The 17,420-nt window shown below is 42.1% G+C and overlaps 1 protein-coding gene across 1 annotated transcript in view; it reads left to right on the forward strand.

Moving 5' to 3' along the window:
- The window catches only part of grip2b (glutamate receptor interacting protein 2b), a 366,783-nt gene that overhangs the window by 345,383 nt on the left and 3,980 nt on the right, over positions 1-17,420 (forward strand). Inside the window, exons 19-22 of the mRNA XM_034082549.2 lie at positions 5,244-5,358; positions 6,371-6,566; positions 7,660-7,883; positions 14,622-14,768. Coding sequence (XP_033938440.1) covers positions 5,244-5,358; positions 6,371-6,566; positions 7,660-7,883; positions 14,622-14,768 — 682 coding nt within the window. The remainder of the gene's footprint in view (positions 1-5,243; positions 5,359-6,370; positions 6,567-7,659; positions 7,884-14,621; positions 14,769-17,420) is intronic.

Genomic DNA, 17,420 nt, shown 5'->3' on the forward strand with positions numbered 1-17,420 from the left:
GTTATATTTGGTAAAGATAGATATATTGATAGAAAGTATTATTTGATAGCGTTATGTGTTTATATTGACTATGTTGAATTTCTCCTTGAGATACAGTAATTGACTGTGACAGATGGATAACTTAAATGGAGAAATATGATGTTTGTAAAGTACAGCTATTTGAATGTAACTGTGTACTTTGAATTTTGAATAAGAAGCAATCCAGACGATCAACCGGATCCTGTGTATAATTATTGCTGCTGCACTTTTCTGTTTTCTACAGAAATCATTTATTGTTGCTGTGGTACCCAAGCTTTTGGGACCCGTAACACATTTTTTTGTGCAGCTAAGTATCAAGAACTGTGCTTCAAATAGTGATGGGATTAATTGTAGTGCTCCACCTGTATACATGTATGTTTGTTTGTTAATTTGAGTAAAGTTCCATTATGATTGACATAATTGTTGTTTTCTATGGTTGCCAATTGACCCACAGTCAATGGTTCATGAACAGTTCATAGCCAGCCATTGAATTATATTCAGTGACAGCGTATGAACTGTTCATGAAGTTGTTATGAACAGTTCTTGATATGTTCTTGGTTGAAAACTGAATATCCCTACACACTCACTGAAAACTCCATTTCATGAATTGTTCATGAACCTGCCTAAAACCATATTCCATGAATTGTTCATGAACCATTCCAGCACAGGAGTTCATGAGTAGTTCATGAACTGCCCTAGTGCCATTTAATGTTCGTAACAATTTCATGAACAGTTCATCAACTTTGTTATGAGCTGTTTATGAGCTGTTCATGAATATGGTTCATTGATATTCCATGAACTTTTCATGACAAGTTCATGAACAGTTCACTATCATCTCACTGGGGCGGCCCGGCATATGTACTACAGCGTCTCCAGCGCTCCCGAGCGGTCTCGTGTTACAGAGTAATTATGTCGTTGAAAATCTTAGGTCACAGGCTTCTCCAACAATGCAACATAATAATACAGATAAGCAGACAATATTAACCTATATTAAAATATACTATATAAAAAGTAATACAAAAAGAAAAATGTTTTTTCTTTAAAAAAAATGAGAGAGAAAAAAAGTGGAGTTATGGAGTGATATAATAGATAATTACTAGTAGCAGATGCATGTTATGAAATTGTTTCAGCAGTTCAGGTGTTTAACAGTCTTATTGCCTGTGGGATGAAGCTGTCACTGAATCTGGTGGTTTAGTCCGGATGTTGCGGTAACGCCTGCCAGACGGCAGCAGACAAAACAGTTTGTGGCTGGGGTGTTGGGGGTCTTTTATAATCCGGAGGGATTTATTCCTAAACCGCTGGGAGTAAAGGTCCTCCATGGATGGCAGCTCCGTCCTGGTGATGTTCTCTGCAGTTTTCACCACCCTCTGTAAAGCCTTACGATTAAGGGCGGTGCAGCTGCCGTACCAGGCCGTGATGCAGCCCGTCAGGACACTCTCTATGGTGCACCTGTAGAAGTTGCAGAGTATCCTGGAATCCTCAGCCTGCGGGGGAAGTAGAGCCGCTGTGAAGCTTTCTTGGTGATGGTGGTGGTGTGAAGAGTCCATGTCAGGTCCTCAGTGATGTGGACCCCAAGGAACCTGAAGCTGCTGACTCTCTCCACCGTAGTCCCATTGATGGCGATGGGGGCGTGTCCCTCTCTCTGCTGCTTCCTGTAATCCACTATCAGCTCCTTTGTTTTGCTGACGTTGAGATGGAGGTTGTTATCCTGGCACCAAGATGTCAGGTTTTCGACCTCCTCTCTGTACGCTGTCTAGTCGCCGTCTGTGATCTGGCCGATGACGGTCGTGTCGTCAGCAAACTTCACAATGGTGTTGGAGCTGTGTGTGGCCACGCAGTCGTGTGTGAACAGGGAGTAGAGGAGAGGGCTGAGCACGCAGCCTTGAGGGGCACCGGTGTTGAGGATTAGGGTGGAGGATGTGATGTTACCCACCCGCACTGCCTGGGGTCTGCCCGTCAGGAAGTTCAGGATCCAGTCACAGAGGGCGCTGTTGAGCCCGAGATCCTCACTGGAGACATGCCATGTCCCAGCATGTTTCAAAACCTCCACCATCATCCCGGTTCCCAAGAAAACAAGGATCACAGGATTAAATGACTACAGACCCCTCGCCCTGACCTCTGTGGTTATGAAGTCCTTTGAGCGCCTTGTCCTGTCCCACATCAAATCCATCACAGACCCAGTCCTAGACCCCCTGCAGTTCGCCTACAGAGCCAACAGGTCTGTAGATGATGCTGTCAACATGGCCCTTCACTTCCTCCTCCAGCACCTGGACACAGCAGGAACCTACGCCACGATCCTGTTTGTGGACTTCAGCTCTGCCTTCAACACCATCATCCCGGCTCTGCTGCAGGACAAGCTCTCCCAGCTGCATGTGCCCGACTCCACCTGCGGGTGGATCACAGACTACCTGTCTGACAGGAAGCAGCACATAAGGCTGGGGAAACATGTCTCTGACCCCGGCCCATCAGCACCGGTTCCCCTTAAGGCTGCGTTCCTTCCCCTCTGCTCTTCTCCCTGTACACCAACAGCTGCACCTCCAGTCACCAGTCTGTCAAGCTCCTGAAGTTCGCAGACGACACCACGCTCATCGGACTCATCGCTGGTGGGGACGAGTCTGCTTACTGGTGGGAGATGGACCATCTGGTGACCTGGTGTGGGGAAAACCACCTGGAGCTCAACGCTCTCAAGGCAGTGGAGATGGTTGTGGACTTCAGGAAGAACGCAGCCCCACCCGCCCCCATCACTCTGTGTGACTCCCCAGTAACTGCTGTGGAGTCTTTCCGCTTCCTGGGCACCATCATCGCCCAGGACCTCAAATGGGAGCAGAACATCTGCTCCCTCATCAAAAAGCACAGCGGAGGATGTTCTTCCTGAGGCAGCTGAAGACATTCAACCTGCCAAAGACAATGATGGTGAACTTCTACACCTCCATCATCGAGTCCATCCTCACCTCCTCCATCACCATCTGGTACGCTGCAGCCACAGCCAAGGATAAGGGCAGGCTGCAGCGTGTCATCCGCTCTGCAGAGAAGGTGATCGGCTGCAATCTGCCATCCCTCCACCACCTGCATGCCTCCAGGACCCTGAGGCGGGCAGGGAAGATAGTGGCCGATCCCTCCCACCCTGGACACAAACTGTTCACCCCCCCTCTGGCAGGAGGCTGCGCTCCATCAGGACCAAAACCTCTCGCCACCTGAACAGTTTATTCCCCTCCGCTACCGGCCTCTTAAACAAGGCCCGGCCCCCCCACTGACACTTTACCTCAGCCACAACGTAGACTCTCTATGCATTACATTAATGCACACAATGTTCAATACTGCTTACTGCACATATTTCTTATTTCATATTTTATATCCTATAATTCATTCATAGCATTCTATTTCCATGTAAATGACTGCTTTATTTTATTGCTATTTTATTGCTATATATTATATTGCGGTGTCCTTAAAGATTTCTTGTTTTATATGTTATGTCTGCACCATGACATCAAGTCAAATTCCTTGTATGTGTGAACCTACCTGCAATAAACCTGTTTCTGATTCTGAACTGTAATGGCATTAGTCAAATAATTGTTTTGTTTATCCAAAAGTGAAAAATGGCCGGCATAAGTTCTGGGCCCAAGGTGGTGTTTTCAAATTCCAAAACCAAAAGATGATCAATGTTTAATGATATATTGATACAAACAAGTGAAAGAAATTGGGCTTTTTTCTGGTAATATATTAAATAACTGCATAATCAAGGTTCAAGGTTCTTTATTTGTCATACGAACATAGCTACAGAGTAGTTATGTCGATGAAAATCTTAGGTCACAGGCTTCTCCAACAGTGCAACATAATAATACAGAAAAACAGAAAAATATAGTGCAAGTAAATATTAAAAAGTAAATCTTCATCACTGTGGTGTCTACATTTTATAATCCAGTAATTCAGACTTCATTTATTGTACCAGTGTCAGCACAGTGTGTGTGGTGAAGTGGACATGTCAGTGTGGAATTGGAGTCATGTGGCCGGTGAAACTGACAGAGCAGTGTTTGTGTCAGTGTGATGAGTCAGGAGGTTAATCCTTGTGAGGATAGCAACATTCACCCAGGGTTATATAACACTAATGGGGGAGTCAGAGAGTGAGAATGAGGTGAGACAAATATCAGCTGCACAGTGAAAGTGAATTAATGCTGTCAGCCGAGGACGCTCAGCGTTGAAACATTACTCGTGTTGCAGTTAACCAGAACAAATAGCTTTAACACTGCTCTGTCTTCACATACCACGTTCATTTCTGCCTTCATGTGCAGACTCAATTCCACACCATTCCACCATTTGATTATTACAATGACTCATGTTTAGTCACATTATCCTAGTGTTCAAGCAGTGGTAGAATGTAGACAAGTATCTTAACTCAAGTGTTGTTCTTTACATGAATATTTTTCATCTACTACCACTCCGTCACATTTATTTGACAGCACTGGTTACCAGTCACTTTATAGATGCTTTATCAGATGAATAGCTTATAGAGAGAAACAAATCAACTAATAAATAAACAGTGACATATCATTTTAGGTTAAGATATCAAGTTGCTGTATACATAGTATTTGCAAATAGCCCCACCTTTACCAGCTGTGAAGAACACTTTAATGCATCAATAATAACAATGCAGTAATTTAATATATATATCATTTGGAAATGTTCCAGTATGCAGTACTTTTACTTTTGGTACTTCAAGTAGGCCCTATTATGCGTTTGGGGTTTTCCCTTTCCTCTGTTCTATGGCTTTTCGTGCATGTAAAACGTTTCTCTCACACCTGCCTAAAACACCTCCATTGGACTCCTTTGTTAGTGACATCACTATATCACAACTGTGCTTCTATTGGTTAGTAGCCAACGGCTAAGACCTTTGTTTGAGCATGTTAACATGTCACAGTCGAAGCACAAAATACAAATATGAACCTCAAAAAAGATCATAATATGTCCTCTCTTAAGACCTTTTTCATGGCAATACCTTTTTACTTTACAATTTGGCTTTGGAGTACTTCCACCTTTTTCAAGGTAAGATAAAAAGCTACAAGTAAAGAGAAAAGCACACTTTACATGTTAAACAAGTCATGACCATGAAGCACATCTACCAAGACTTAGCACAACAAGTGTTTTTGACCAGCTAGGTACAAGTGACCCTGACAGTAACTTGCTTTCAAAGCAGCTTATTTAACTTCATTTTTGTTTGTGTGTGACAGATTTATCGGCCAACAACCAGACGGTATAATGTTGGATCCAGATGACAGTTTCTGGTGTCAGGCGCTTGAGGATCTGGAGACGTGCGGCCAATCAGAACTGCTCCGAGAGATTGAGGTCAAGTAGCATGCAAGCATCCACCGCCAACTTAGATGAACAAGTTGTAAGCTTTATTCAGCAACATGCTTGAACCCTAAAGATACCACATACAAATTAGCTGTTGGTTACAATAGTGTTACATTCCCTTTTGGGTCTAGGGGTTCCAAAGGGAAGAATCACGACCAGAGTAGAATTGGTATACGTTACAAGTGGTTTATTGGTAATTATAAAGGAACACAATAATATACACAAACAGTCTGGCACAAACAAAGGGCCAAACTGTTACTATTAAACAAAAGGAGAACTCCAAAAGAGAGCTGCACAGTAATACACAAAAGGAAAGAAAGTACCTCACTTCTAAAGTGGAACAAAATAATAAACAAAAGAGACTGAGTGAGAACACAGCTGTTGCCGATCTACAGGCGCTAATCTATCCTGGGTCAAAGCAATACGCACACAAAGGCTGATCTACAGGCGCTAAGATAACCTGGGTCTAAGCAATACACACACACTATCCTACACACAAAACCCTCCGACACACTGCTAACAGTGTACCTAGCACAGAACACCTGCTTAACACGCTGCTAAGCAGTCTAAACATGCACAGAATAAGGCGGCAACACAACGAGAGGCCGGTGGAGGCGTCTGTCCCACAATACAGAGCCTCTCGAATGATGTCCTTGCCCGGCCTTTGTACTCCTCCCCCGGATGAGTGGCAGAAGCGGGCGGGGATTGGACGACGTCAATCCAATCACCGCGGATGTTGCGAGGACGGGACGGCCAATGACATCAAAGGAACTGCACAGCTCATTTACATATACACACACAGACAGAGTTAATGGCACAAGGAAAACAGCGGCTGTAACAAATAGCATGTTAGCATTAGCATCAAACATGAACAAAACTCTCCCAAATTATACACTTACGCACAATCCAGCTGGATTTAAACGTTATTTTTTAAATCAGTATTGTTAACAAATTAGCAATAGTTTAAACTGCCATTTAATTGTGTATGTTTTGGTGTGTGCAGGCGTCAATAATGACAGGAACAGCCATCAGTCTGGGTGTAGAAGGTGCTAACAAGCCTCAAGCTGAGCCCATACTGACCCACAGCAGGATGAGCCCGCTGCGGAGAAATTCCCTCCTGCACCAGGGAAACCTGTTCCACCAGGGGACACACCTGCATGAGCATGCTCACCTGCATGAGGAGGCCCAACTCCACCAAGGTATATAAACAGCAGATGTGACAGCCGCAAGGTTGCCTCCCCAAGCTCATAATATATCATTCAGTGGCGGCTGGCCAATAATATTAATTAATTATATACATTGTAAATATTTGTTTGTTTAAAATATGGAATGCAGCCAGAAATATGTGTAAAATATGATTTAAAAAATAATTTGCGCAAAATATATGCTTTTCTTAGTACACTGTATGACTGAAGTTCATTTCTGGGGCGATGGAGAAATTGCCCCACGGAGGCGGGTCTCTGTAGCAGGTTAACCAATTGCTGATTCAAGATAACATGTGTCATAAAATGTAGCCAATCAGCCTCAAAACTAATACCAGAGGGGTGATTATTTTATCGCCCCAAGTAAGCAACTGCTCCGCAGCTGGGCGACGGCCACAGGATTGCGGTGAGGAAACACAATGAGGAGTTGGATAAAAACAAAAATAATGACGTTTGTGGGGCTTTTGAATTGGCTTTGCGTGGGCATGTCGAGACTGACTCTTCAGTCAACCCTGGCATTTTCAGGGGATTGGTGGATTTAGTTTCCTCCCTGCACACTGTGCTGGAGGAGCACCTGAAGACCGCCACCCGTTTTTAAAGGCACGTCAAAGACGTACACCACATTGATTTTAAGAATACGAATAATTATTATTCGTTTGTAACATCATTTTCTGTAATATATATATATGCATACATACATAGATATACATATATTATAAATATATCATATATATATTTATATATGATGTATGCAATACTTGCATACATATATGTATGCAAGTATTGCTAATGCCATTGTTTTAAGTTTTTGTACATAGTCCTCAGTCTCAAATGCTTAAATTGTTTATGGAGGCATTGAAATGTAAGACTGGTAAATTAACACTGAAAACTCCTGTTTGTTTTGCATTAAGTCATACTGGAATGTTTGCTGAAATTGATTGCATGTGGCACGCCCCATCTAGAAAAAATTCCACCAGCCGCCACTGATATCATTACCTAATAAAAATGTTTCTAATTTGGGAGAAATGTTAAAAATGAACTGATATAATCTTTCTTAAACATTTTGTATTAACCTTATAATTCCACCCAGACGCCCACCTTCTCCAGGAGGCCCATTTCAACCATGAGGCCCACCTGCAGCATGAGGCCCACCTGCACCAGGGGGCCTACATCCACCAAGATAACCAATCCCTCCTGCACCATGATTCCAAGCCTAAAGCCTCCCTGAGAGTGTCAGAGAGGACGTGGGAGTCTCGTCGGATCAAAGAGGAGATGCAGGGCATTCTGTCCCCAACGCCTCTGGAGCTGCATAAAGTGAGTCAAACCGTCTGGAGACAGGATGTGGGGTCTGTTCTGGGTTAGGACTTGTGATGTACAGTATGTTGATCTGAGAGATCTAGTGTAGGGTGAAGACTAAGAACAAGGACAGGTATTGAGAGTCTGATGTGTTGATAGCAAGAGTTTTATTTTACAGTCTTGTTTAAATATGTTTCACTGCAGAGACTTAGCTCAGATTAAAGATTTGAGATTTGCATTTTAAGAAATATGATTATTTGCTTTCTCTTTCACAGTTAAACACTACGATCGATAGTATAATCATGTCTGTGGACATATGGATAGTGGATGTCAAAATGTACCGATTCTGAAATAATGATACTTGATTCAAGTTTACATTGTTTCTCTTTAATATGACAACTTGACATTAACCAACCCAACATATCTACAATCTAAAACTGTCATTGATGGCATACTGCTCAAACCTAAAGAAAATCACAAAATTATTCATGACAGCCAATGTCAATACCAACCACATATGACAGTCAATTGTTGCATATCCGGCCTGTTATGACATGTTTATTACAGGTTATGCTATTTTTGTTCTACTTACTGTTGCATTTAAAGTGTCATAATTTACAGAATCACACTCAATCATAACATATGCAGCAGTAACTTAATCCTTAGGCATAGGGTAGGAAACCAGTGGTTCAAGTCCCCAAACAAATGGTTTAGTGTAACATTTTAAAGAGAACATTACATTTTTAGTGTGCAGGATATCCGCAGGGGTGGGGAACCTCCGGCCCCCCCGGGCCGTATACGGCCCGCGAGACCCATTTGATACGGCCCTCGAGGTAACACACGCAAAAAAGAAAAAAAAATTAAGAAATCTAGACCGCAAAATATGTAACAAGCGAGTACCTGTTTTTCCTGGCCAAGGTCAGGGTCCTTGAACACAACACGAGCCTAACGTGTCATCACGTGGTATTGTCTCCTCCGACAGGGGTTAAGAGCTGTCGGAGAGCAGAGCACCAAAACGCCGCTCCGGGCCGGGACTTCACAAATGTCAGTACCCATAAGGAGCCGTACACATGCCGCAGTTTTTGCGTGGCTGTGTCTTTAGTTGAAAGCCCAGTGGCGATCTGTTCATCTGTCACACTGATCATACAGTCAATAACTTTGTTGTTATTAGCATCTGGTTAGCTAGCTATGCTAACGAATATAAGAAGCTTTTTCTACTACCAGTGAGGTAAAGGCACATCTTTATATGATCATTATAGTTATAAAAAAATAAGAGAATACAGTAAACGGGTATAAAATACTATAAAAAAAAAGTTGTTATTAATAAACAAGAATACAGTTTGAAAGGGGAGTGATTTGTAAAATATCCATAAAGAAAAAGAAAATCTGCTTCCAGTTCTGTTTCATATGGGTGCTGAGAGATGTTTCCATAGATCTCCTAATGTTGCTCTCAAAGTGCACCAAACTTCAACATTTAAAAAAAAATCTTCCCGGGGGAACATGCCCCGGGCCCAGACCCCCCTAGAGGAGGTTAGGTCCCCCCCCCCCACTTAAATCATGTTCACATGGATAGGAAACTAAATTGCACACATCTTGTGTCCATATCTTTCTGTTTTGGTGGTCATGCCACAACCGTGCACGTGCATGCGTGAGTCATGGTAAAATATCTGGATTAAGAGGTTGCTTTTTCTTTGCACAGCATGAAAGAAAGGCGAAATGAATGGGCTGTGATTTTAGTATTTTTAAGCAGACGTCAATAATTTGTACGGCCCTCGGAGGATGTTGAAAACATTTAAATGGCCCTTGAGAGGAAAAAGGTTCCCCACCCCTGCAGTAAAGAATGTATAGTGTAGCAGCCCTACCCCCTTTGGCAGCAGTTCTGCAGGCAGCTACATGTCTTCACCCTCTGGGGATTCACAATTATGACCATATACATAATATATGAGGGTCTGCCCAGACGTGTACAGCCGAGAGTGAACAACACGTTTCTTTTCCATAGTAAGAACTTGTTGCTTGTTGGCCATGAGCCAAAATGGAGCCTTTAAAAGGTGTCTCAACAAAAGAGCCTACACTATTCTAAAATCATACAATACTGCCTTTCTTTTAATCTATAGTTCTTAGCAAAACATCTGGTTTCCATTATCCTGCAATTCTACAGTACTGAGAAGTGGTCTTTAGTTTGAGTGGCCTGTCGAACATGTATCCTGTTAAAGTATGCAAGCTTTGCTTTTAAATTAGTGTATACCAATCCCCATCACAGCTGTGGAGAGCACAATACAAAAATCCATTAATCTGTAACCAAGGGGACTCGTTATAAATCAAGAAAAATGTAGGATCTTTGTAAATGTTCTTTAAAAATAGGAGAAAACCAACACCTTGCTAAGTGTTAAATAAAGGGCCGAAACTTAATTTTGGATTGACTTTAAGGGCTCTAACACTTCTGACTAACTCTCAGTATCAGTTGGCTAGGGTTAGGGTGACCATTACCATTAAGTGCAGTGTCTCCTTATATATAGGCTTCCCTTTTTCCTCCAAAAGTAAAACCAACAGCAGCTTTACAGTAGCTATTTTTCTGTCAGGCATATTGTCAATTAACTTTTGGAGCATATGATGAGACATATGAATGGGCGGCTAATTGGTTGTGTCACTGACCAATCATTTCCTGACCAGCTGTTATCATTGTGTTCTGTTCAAGTGCAACTTTTACTGGGAAACATTGTATCATGAGATGTGACACTATATTCCAGTTAATGCTGGTTTGTTGTGTTTGGTCTTGTGCCCTTGAAACCAACCCCTGCTGACCTTTGTTATGGGTTGTTTTACATTTGTTGTGTTAACCTGTTAAGCCCTGAGCCTGATTTTCAGGTCTCAGGCTCGAAAATGACATGCCCAGAACAAATGACTATAGCTTTACTTCTAAAAGGGGTACATTAATAATATTGTTTCTCAAAGCAATGATAAACCTGTGAGTTGGATGTAGAAAAGTCAGAATCAATATAGAATTTTTTTTTGGAACATCCAAAAGAAAACATTACTTATAGTGAAACCACCCTTGAATGATGGGATGGTAGACTAAAAACTTTAGGAATCCAAATTATAACATATAATAAGTACCCTGTATCAAGATTGATGAAAAACAAGTGACATTTGACAATTTTAGTGAGGTTTAGCAAAAAAGACGAAAACTTCTGGGGTCATTTGGGTGTATTTGCCATATCTCTGGTCCCCCTTGGTCGATTATGATGATTGACACCTCTTTTGAACCGTTAGAGACAATAGAATTGAAGGGGGGTTCCTAAATCCACCTACACGTTACCATTGAGAAGTGAGAGTGATGTGCACGCAGTTTGCCAAAACCGAAAGCTACGTTACACTCTGAAACTGAAAACTAGGCCTTATTGCCATACAATTATAATGGATTATCAGTAATCATTATCAAAGTGACACAGACACATTGGATTAACCTTCAGCAGCGTTTTTATCGTTTAATGCCATTGAACACCAATTTTTGATCAGAAACAGCAAAGGTAAGACGTATTTGCCGTTTTGGCTCCGTAAAGCTACGTTGTGTGTTGCCTGGGTTTGCCTCGCTGCCCTGAGTTCTGGTCACAGTGATGATACTTATACCTCTAGAATCTGGAATCTCAGCTTTTATATGATATCTTGTTTGTGCAAGATGCGATAAGTAATACAGTATTTCTACCGTGAGTTCTGTGCTAAGTGCTTAGCATTTTTTCGCTCAGGCTAATCAGAGGCTTGGTATTAACCTTGTGTTTTCGTTCGGTAAAACTATTTCATATCGTCAGTTAGCTAAGTTTCTTCCCTTTAAGTGGGTTAGACACATTAATACAGCGTTTATCAAAGTAGTGGGCCCGCCCCACTGGTGGGGCGCAGAGATGTGATAGGTGGGTCGCGAAAGGACGGCGATGAACGGGAGATTATTTTTGTATACATTTTTTGGACCTCAGGCCGGAATCGAACCTGGGTCCTCCGCGGGCGGTAGTGGACTGTTACAGCCTGAGACTCACAACGGCGGTGGACTTTCACAGTGCCGGAGCCTCGCAAACAGCGGGTGTTTGCGGGTGCGGATGCAGTACCGGCGCAGCAGCGCTGTGAAGTCCATGGCCCACCTATGCCAGAGCCAGCAGCCCCCAACGGTAGCGGCCCACCGGGTAGAAGTCCAGAATCTCCCCTGTGGCCAATCCGAGCCTGCTCACACACACACAACTGAAACCAAATGAACGTGAATTCTGGCTTGGAGTGGAGAGTCCAGTAATTGGGCAGAGAGCTGTGCACATTCTTCTTATCTCTGTGAAATGGGCTTTTCAGCTGTTGCAACACTGAAACCTAAATACAGATCTAGGCTCAACATTGAGCACGACTTGAGAGTGGCATTATCAAGCCTGCAACCACGTTTTGAAAGATGTGTAGTGCAAGACAGGCTCATTGCAGTCACTAATAATCCAGTGATGAGACTCATGCATTCAATTGGTCATTTAAACCAAATGTATTTCCTGAATGTATTGATTCGTTATTGATTTTCTCTATTTTGAACTGATGTTATTGGTTATTGATGATATTTGTTATTATTGACTGATGTTATTTGTTATTGATTTTATTTGTTATTATTGACTGATGTTATTTGTTATAAGATGTAGAACTTGACGTTATTTAAATACATTTGACAATTTTAAGCTTGGCCTACCATTGATAACACAATTGCATAGTAGGCCCTTTTTCTATATGTTTGGAACTCAGCCCATTTGAGGCAAGGATTGACACCATTGCACTTTTATTTTCTCTATTTCTGAACTGTTATTTGTTATTGATTTTCTCTGTTTTTGAACTGATGTTATTTGTTATAGAAATATTGTTATATTGTTATAGAACGATACATTTGACAATTTTAAGCTTGGCCTACCATTTTATTGGAGCGATGGTCGGGCTTGAAAAGGCCCACCTGTTCAAAGTGGGGAAGGACAGAAAAAGTTTGAGAACCACTGCATTAAAGGGGAAAGGAAACACCAATTACAGTTATAATATTCCGGTAGTTTATTCATTTTACAATGGATATTGATCGTAATATTTATTGTATATGATATTACTCGCCAAAAGAAAATTAATTATCCGCCGGCCGGGTGGGGAATTCCGGGAACAGGCCGCCACCATTAGGGGAGTCCCAAATGGTGACGTCACTGGCTGTGTTTTCGCTCCACCAGAAGTCAACACAACGTAGCAGATATGGCAGCGATGGAGGAATTTTGCAATGAGATCGACGTTTTGAACGATGAATTTGACTATTCGTCGGGAGATGACATTGATGTGGAAGCATCTACAGTTACCAGGCATCCCATGGCCTATGCTTATGAACCGATTCGGTCGAATAGAGTGGCATACGATCCGGAATAAAAAAATTAAAAAAACACAATGCTAACAGTGAACTTCTGAATTAGCCCCGAGCGAAAATGCTAACCTATTACTACACCGAAAATCACTCCTAGCTCCCTTATTACTTATCCTAGCCGCACATCCAACACATCGTTTATGATCGCAAGGAGACACAGAATCTAACGGTGCCCACCTCAACACTGAAAGATACAAACTCGCGAGGTTATCCACAAAAACGTACATCAAAACAAGTGGCGCTAGGTACTAACATACGCCAGGCTAACGGCTTACCTTCCTCATTGTCTGGTCTAAACTGGTCTTCAATGGCATTACAACAATAAAAACGATGATGTAGTTAATCCATAGGTTAATATCCAATGGGGCTGTGTCCCCTTTGAAATGTTCTGATAATCTATAAGCAATAAAACTGCAATTCCGTTATCTGCTGTCCGCTCTGTGCTCCGTGCGCTCTGGGTCCTGCAATACCATCCATCAATAGCAATACTAGCCTTTTTAGGGCTGTTTTCGACAGATGAGCGTGTGTATGCCAGTTTAATTAGTTGAGCTATAGAACACCCCCAATTCTCTATTGTACGTCATAATAGCTACCATTTAGTTTGGACGCGATTGCGTTAATTAATAAGGTCACACTGTGTCAGTAAATACATGTGTGAGCTAGTAATCTGGTAGTGCTGCAATATTTACCTCTCTCTCGGCAGCTGAAGCAACTCGTTTGGTGGCTCGAACTTCACGTTTGTTGACACTGTCAATGTCTTGCGCGGCCGACGTGCTGGGACGGTCGGTGTTCCCGACTGCATACGTTGAGAAATCGAATATTGTGGGAACAGATCCTGGCTTCAAATCCAATGTTTTGTATTGAACCAGGCATCCAGACTGGACTTTGAGCAGCTTCTCATCCTTTAGTGGCAGCCTATGGAAATGTACTTCTTCCTTCTTTGTATAAAATCCATTTGTGCAGCCTGGGGCAATACAATAAACTCCTGACGACGACCGTTTTCTTGTAATGTAAACTACTGGTGCATTGCACGCCATGTTGTTTGTTATTGAGCTTTGGCCCAGGAAGCCGTACACAGTCAGTGACGTCACTGGAAAAGTCCCGGAGCAATGGAAGCGCCCATGGTCATTAGGCACGTATTTCAAAAAGTAAATTCGCGTATCTCGATCGTTTACATTGGAAATAGACTAGATAAATACATTTCCTAATGGTAATATTGTCGCATGGAAAGCAGTTTGAAAAGTGTTTCCATTTCCCTTTAAGAGGTTGTTAAATGTTAAGAAGCCCCGCTTTGCTTTAAGTCAGCCAATGCTTTCCAGATCAATCTCCCATCCTTGTGTTGTTTCCTGTAGGTAACTGTGATAAAGGATCCAGAGATCGACGACTTTGGCTTCAGCGTGTCCGACGGCTTCTTGGAGAAAGGAGTTTATGTCAACATGATCAGACCTGACGGGCCAGCTGACCGAGTGGGCCTCCGACCCTACGACAGGATCCTGCAGGTAACATAAAGGGAATCCATTTGATATTATTAATATCCAGGCAACAGCTGTAGAACCCAATGCCCATTAATACAACTTCCAAGAATATCACATAGCAGCTGGACCATGTTTATGGAGAGACACATGTAAGCTTCTTTTATCGCCTTCAGGCTCGTTAGTTGGGTAAACTGAGATGCCGCGTTTGAAGGTCTCCTATTATACTATTTTGAGGCATATATTATAGGTCTCAGATACGTAAACATTTATCAAAAACATGTCTATGAAGTGTTTTGCTCAGAATACCAAACAGATCATGCATTTTAGCCATGCTTCATATCCCTCTATTTCAGCCCTATTACTAAAGTGCTGATTCTGGGTCTGCAGGTTTAAAAAAAAAAAATATAAAGCTAAATGCTGCTATTATTAAACACCATATCATGTTCAAAACCACATCAAGGATTTTTTCTGAAACAGTATGGAGCTCAAACGCGTTTTCTCTTGCGGGTCTACCACAAGGTGAGTTCCTTTTTGTATACATACTCTCCAGTGGTGGCTGGTGCATTTTTCTCCAAAATGTAAGCAAACTTATATACTCAAAACATATGTCATATTACAACGCAGGGCTAGCTCAAAGGCACACAGCACTTGATACAGTCTATTATTTTAGTGCCTGTTTTTGTCATCCTCCTTATTATGCTTACAGATCCCTATCCTGTAGCCCTCATTGGACAGCTGTGTTTACTTTCCTAAACATGGCTAGTCGCATAGCATCCTCCATGTTGAGTCTAGTTTGATCATGCTTTTTAGTTTTTTCTGATATGTGCTTTAAGTCACTCACATCTGTCTGGATCCATGCTGGGTCTGGTCCATAGACGGGTCTGATCCTGACGTTTGGAAAGGGAGGCAGGGGGAGCAAAATATAGCCCTGGTGTTGCTACAGGTAGTTAGCCCAGCCTTCTTGCTAAACCAGCAGGTATACTGCCTTCCTCTGTCCTTAACTCCTGCCTCTGTCAGGCTTCCCCTGCAAAATGAACCATGGTTGTCCATGGTAGACCATGGTTGGGATATGGCACCACAGTCAACCATGGTAGAGCACTGATATAAACCATGGTCTACCATGGTCACAATAAACCATGGTCACAATAAACCATGGTCTACCATGGTCCACCAGACTGGAAATAATATAAATTAATTAGTGCTAACGGCGGTAATTAATTGTTTGAATTAATTGCGTTAAAATATTTAACGCATTTAACGCATGTGCAGAATGGCCCGCCCCATACGTGCCACCAGTGGCAGCGCCAGGGTATGACTGGGGTAGGCTACACCCATACCAAGAAATGGCTTAGCCCCACCATGAAAAATGATGTTAAAGTAAGCAAAATAAAGTCTGCCAACTCGCGCGGAGTAAATTGCACAGACAGCAGTTAGTAAGATTGATTTCAGTAGCCACGGTTTTGAAAACTTTTGTCACGTAGTGATCGTCTTCTCAATAGAACATCTTTGATAACGGCGTGGTGTTGTTGCAGGAAGTCCTGACGGAGAATACTCTTGCTGTAGTACAGGGGTGCACATAACTGGTACGCAGGTTATGTGCGTAATCTGAAATGCGTACCGTCACTTGTGTCACAAAGCGCATTTGCGTACCGACGTACTTGTGAAGCTTTTCCAGAAGGCGGTTAGATCACCGGACGACAGAGTCGGTCTCCGTGTGCACAGACAGGGCTGCTGTTAACGTCGGTCTGTACAACGGAACTGTGCCAAAACTACGCCAACCGGCTGCGGAGGGAGACTTCCCCCTGCACTGGAGAACTGCGCTAAAACAGCTGATCACAACGTTCACACTCTGTGGTCACGAAGTACTCCACTAGCCCTCTGTCGACTTTCCTGAAGTACTCCCCCGTTGATAGAAATCAACACGTAATGAATTAAGACCCCACGGTTTGATGATTGATAGGTGTGTGGGTTGTCTTTCATTTTGACATGCAGAAAAATGTTATAATAAACATACATACTGTATGTTAAATGGATATATCCGCCTGCTTTCATTTATCTTTCCATTCCCAACAATATACATAAATAAATGGCATATTTTGGACATAGTTCGAATGGTGATTAATCATAACTAATTAATTTTTAAGCTGTGATTAATCTGATTAAAAATTGTAATCGTTTGACAGCCCTAAAATTAATACAAGCTTTTCAATAGTTTCAAGCATTTCATTTTAAAATATTTGTATAGATCATGTTAATTGCACTTAATTTAATCTACAGTACACTGTCACTCTATAGTTGCACACACACTCATTAAATGCTCATTAAACAGTTGGTGAAAATGTAAAGACTATTTTATATACATTCATCAGGTGACGGTGCCTGCATGAGCCTCATTAGAATGATTGTCGACCATGGTTTCTGGAGACCATGGTTTCTTTAAGTGATTAAACATCATTTTCCTTCTCCATATTCGCTATAACTTAGTACTTTTTTTAGCATATTGTTTATTATATTATAACTTAGTACTTTTTTATTACATGTAAGATATGCAACACTAAGCTGTCTGTGGCTCTTTCCTGCTGTAACGCTGCAAATGTCCCCTCTGTGGGACTAATACAGGTATTCTGATTCTATCTAGTTTTGTTTACACTCCGTCTCCGTCTAACTGTCTCTCAT

Source organism: Pseudochaenichthys georgianus, chromosome 5, assembly GCF_902827115.2.
Source record: "Pseudochaenichthys georgianus chromosome 5, fPseGeo1.2, whole genome shotgun sequence".
NCBI lineage: Eukaryota > Metazoa > Chordata > Actinopteri > Perciformes > Channichthyidae > Pseudochaenichthys > Pseudochaenichthys georgianus.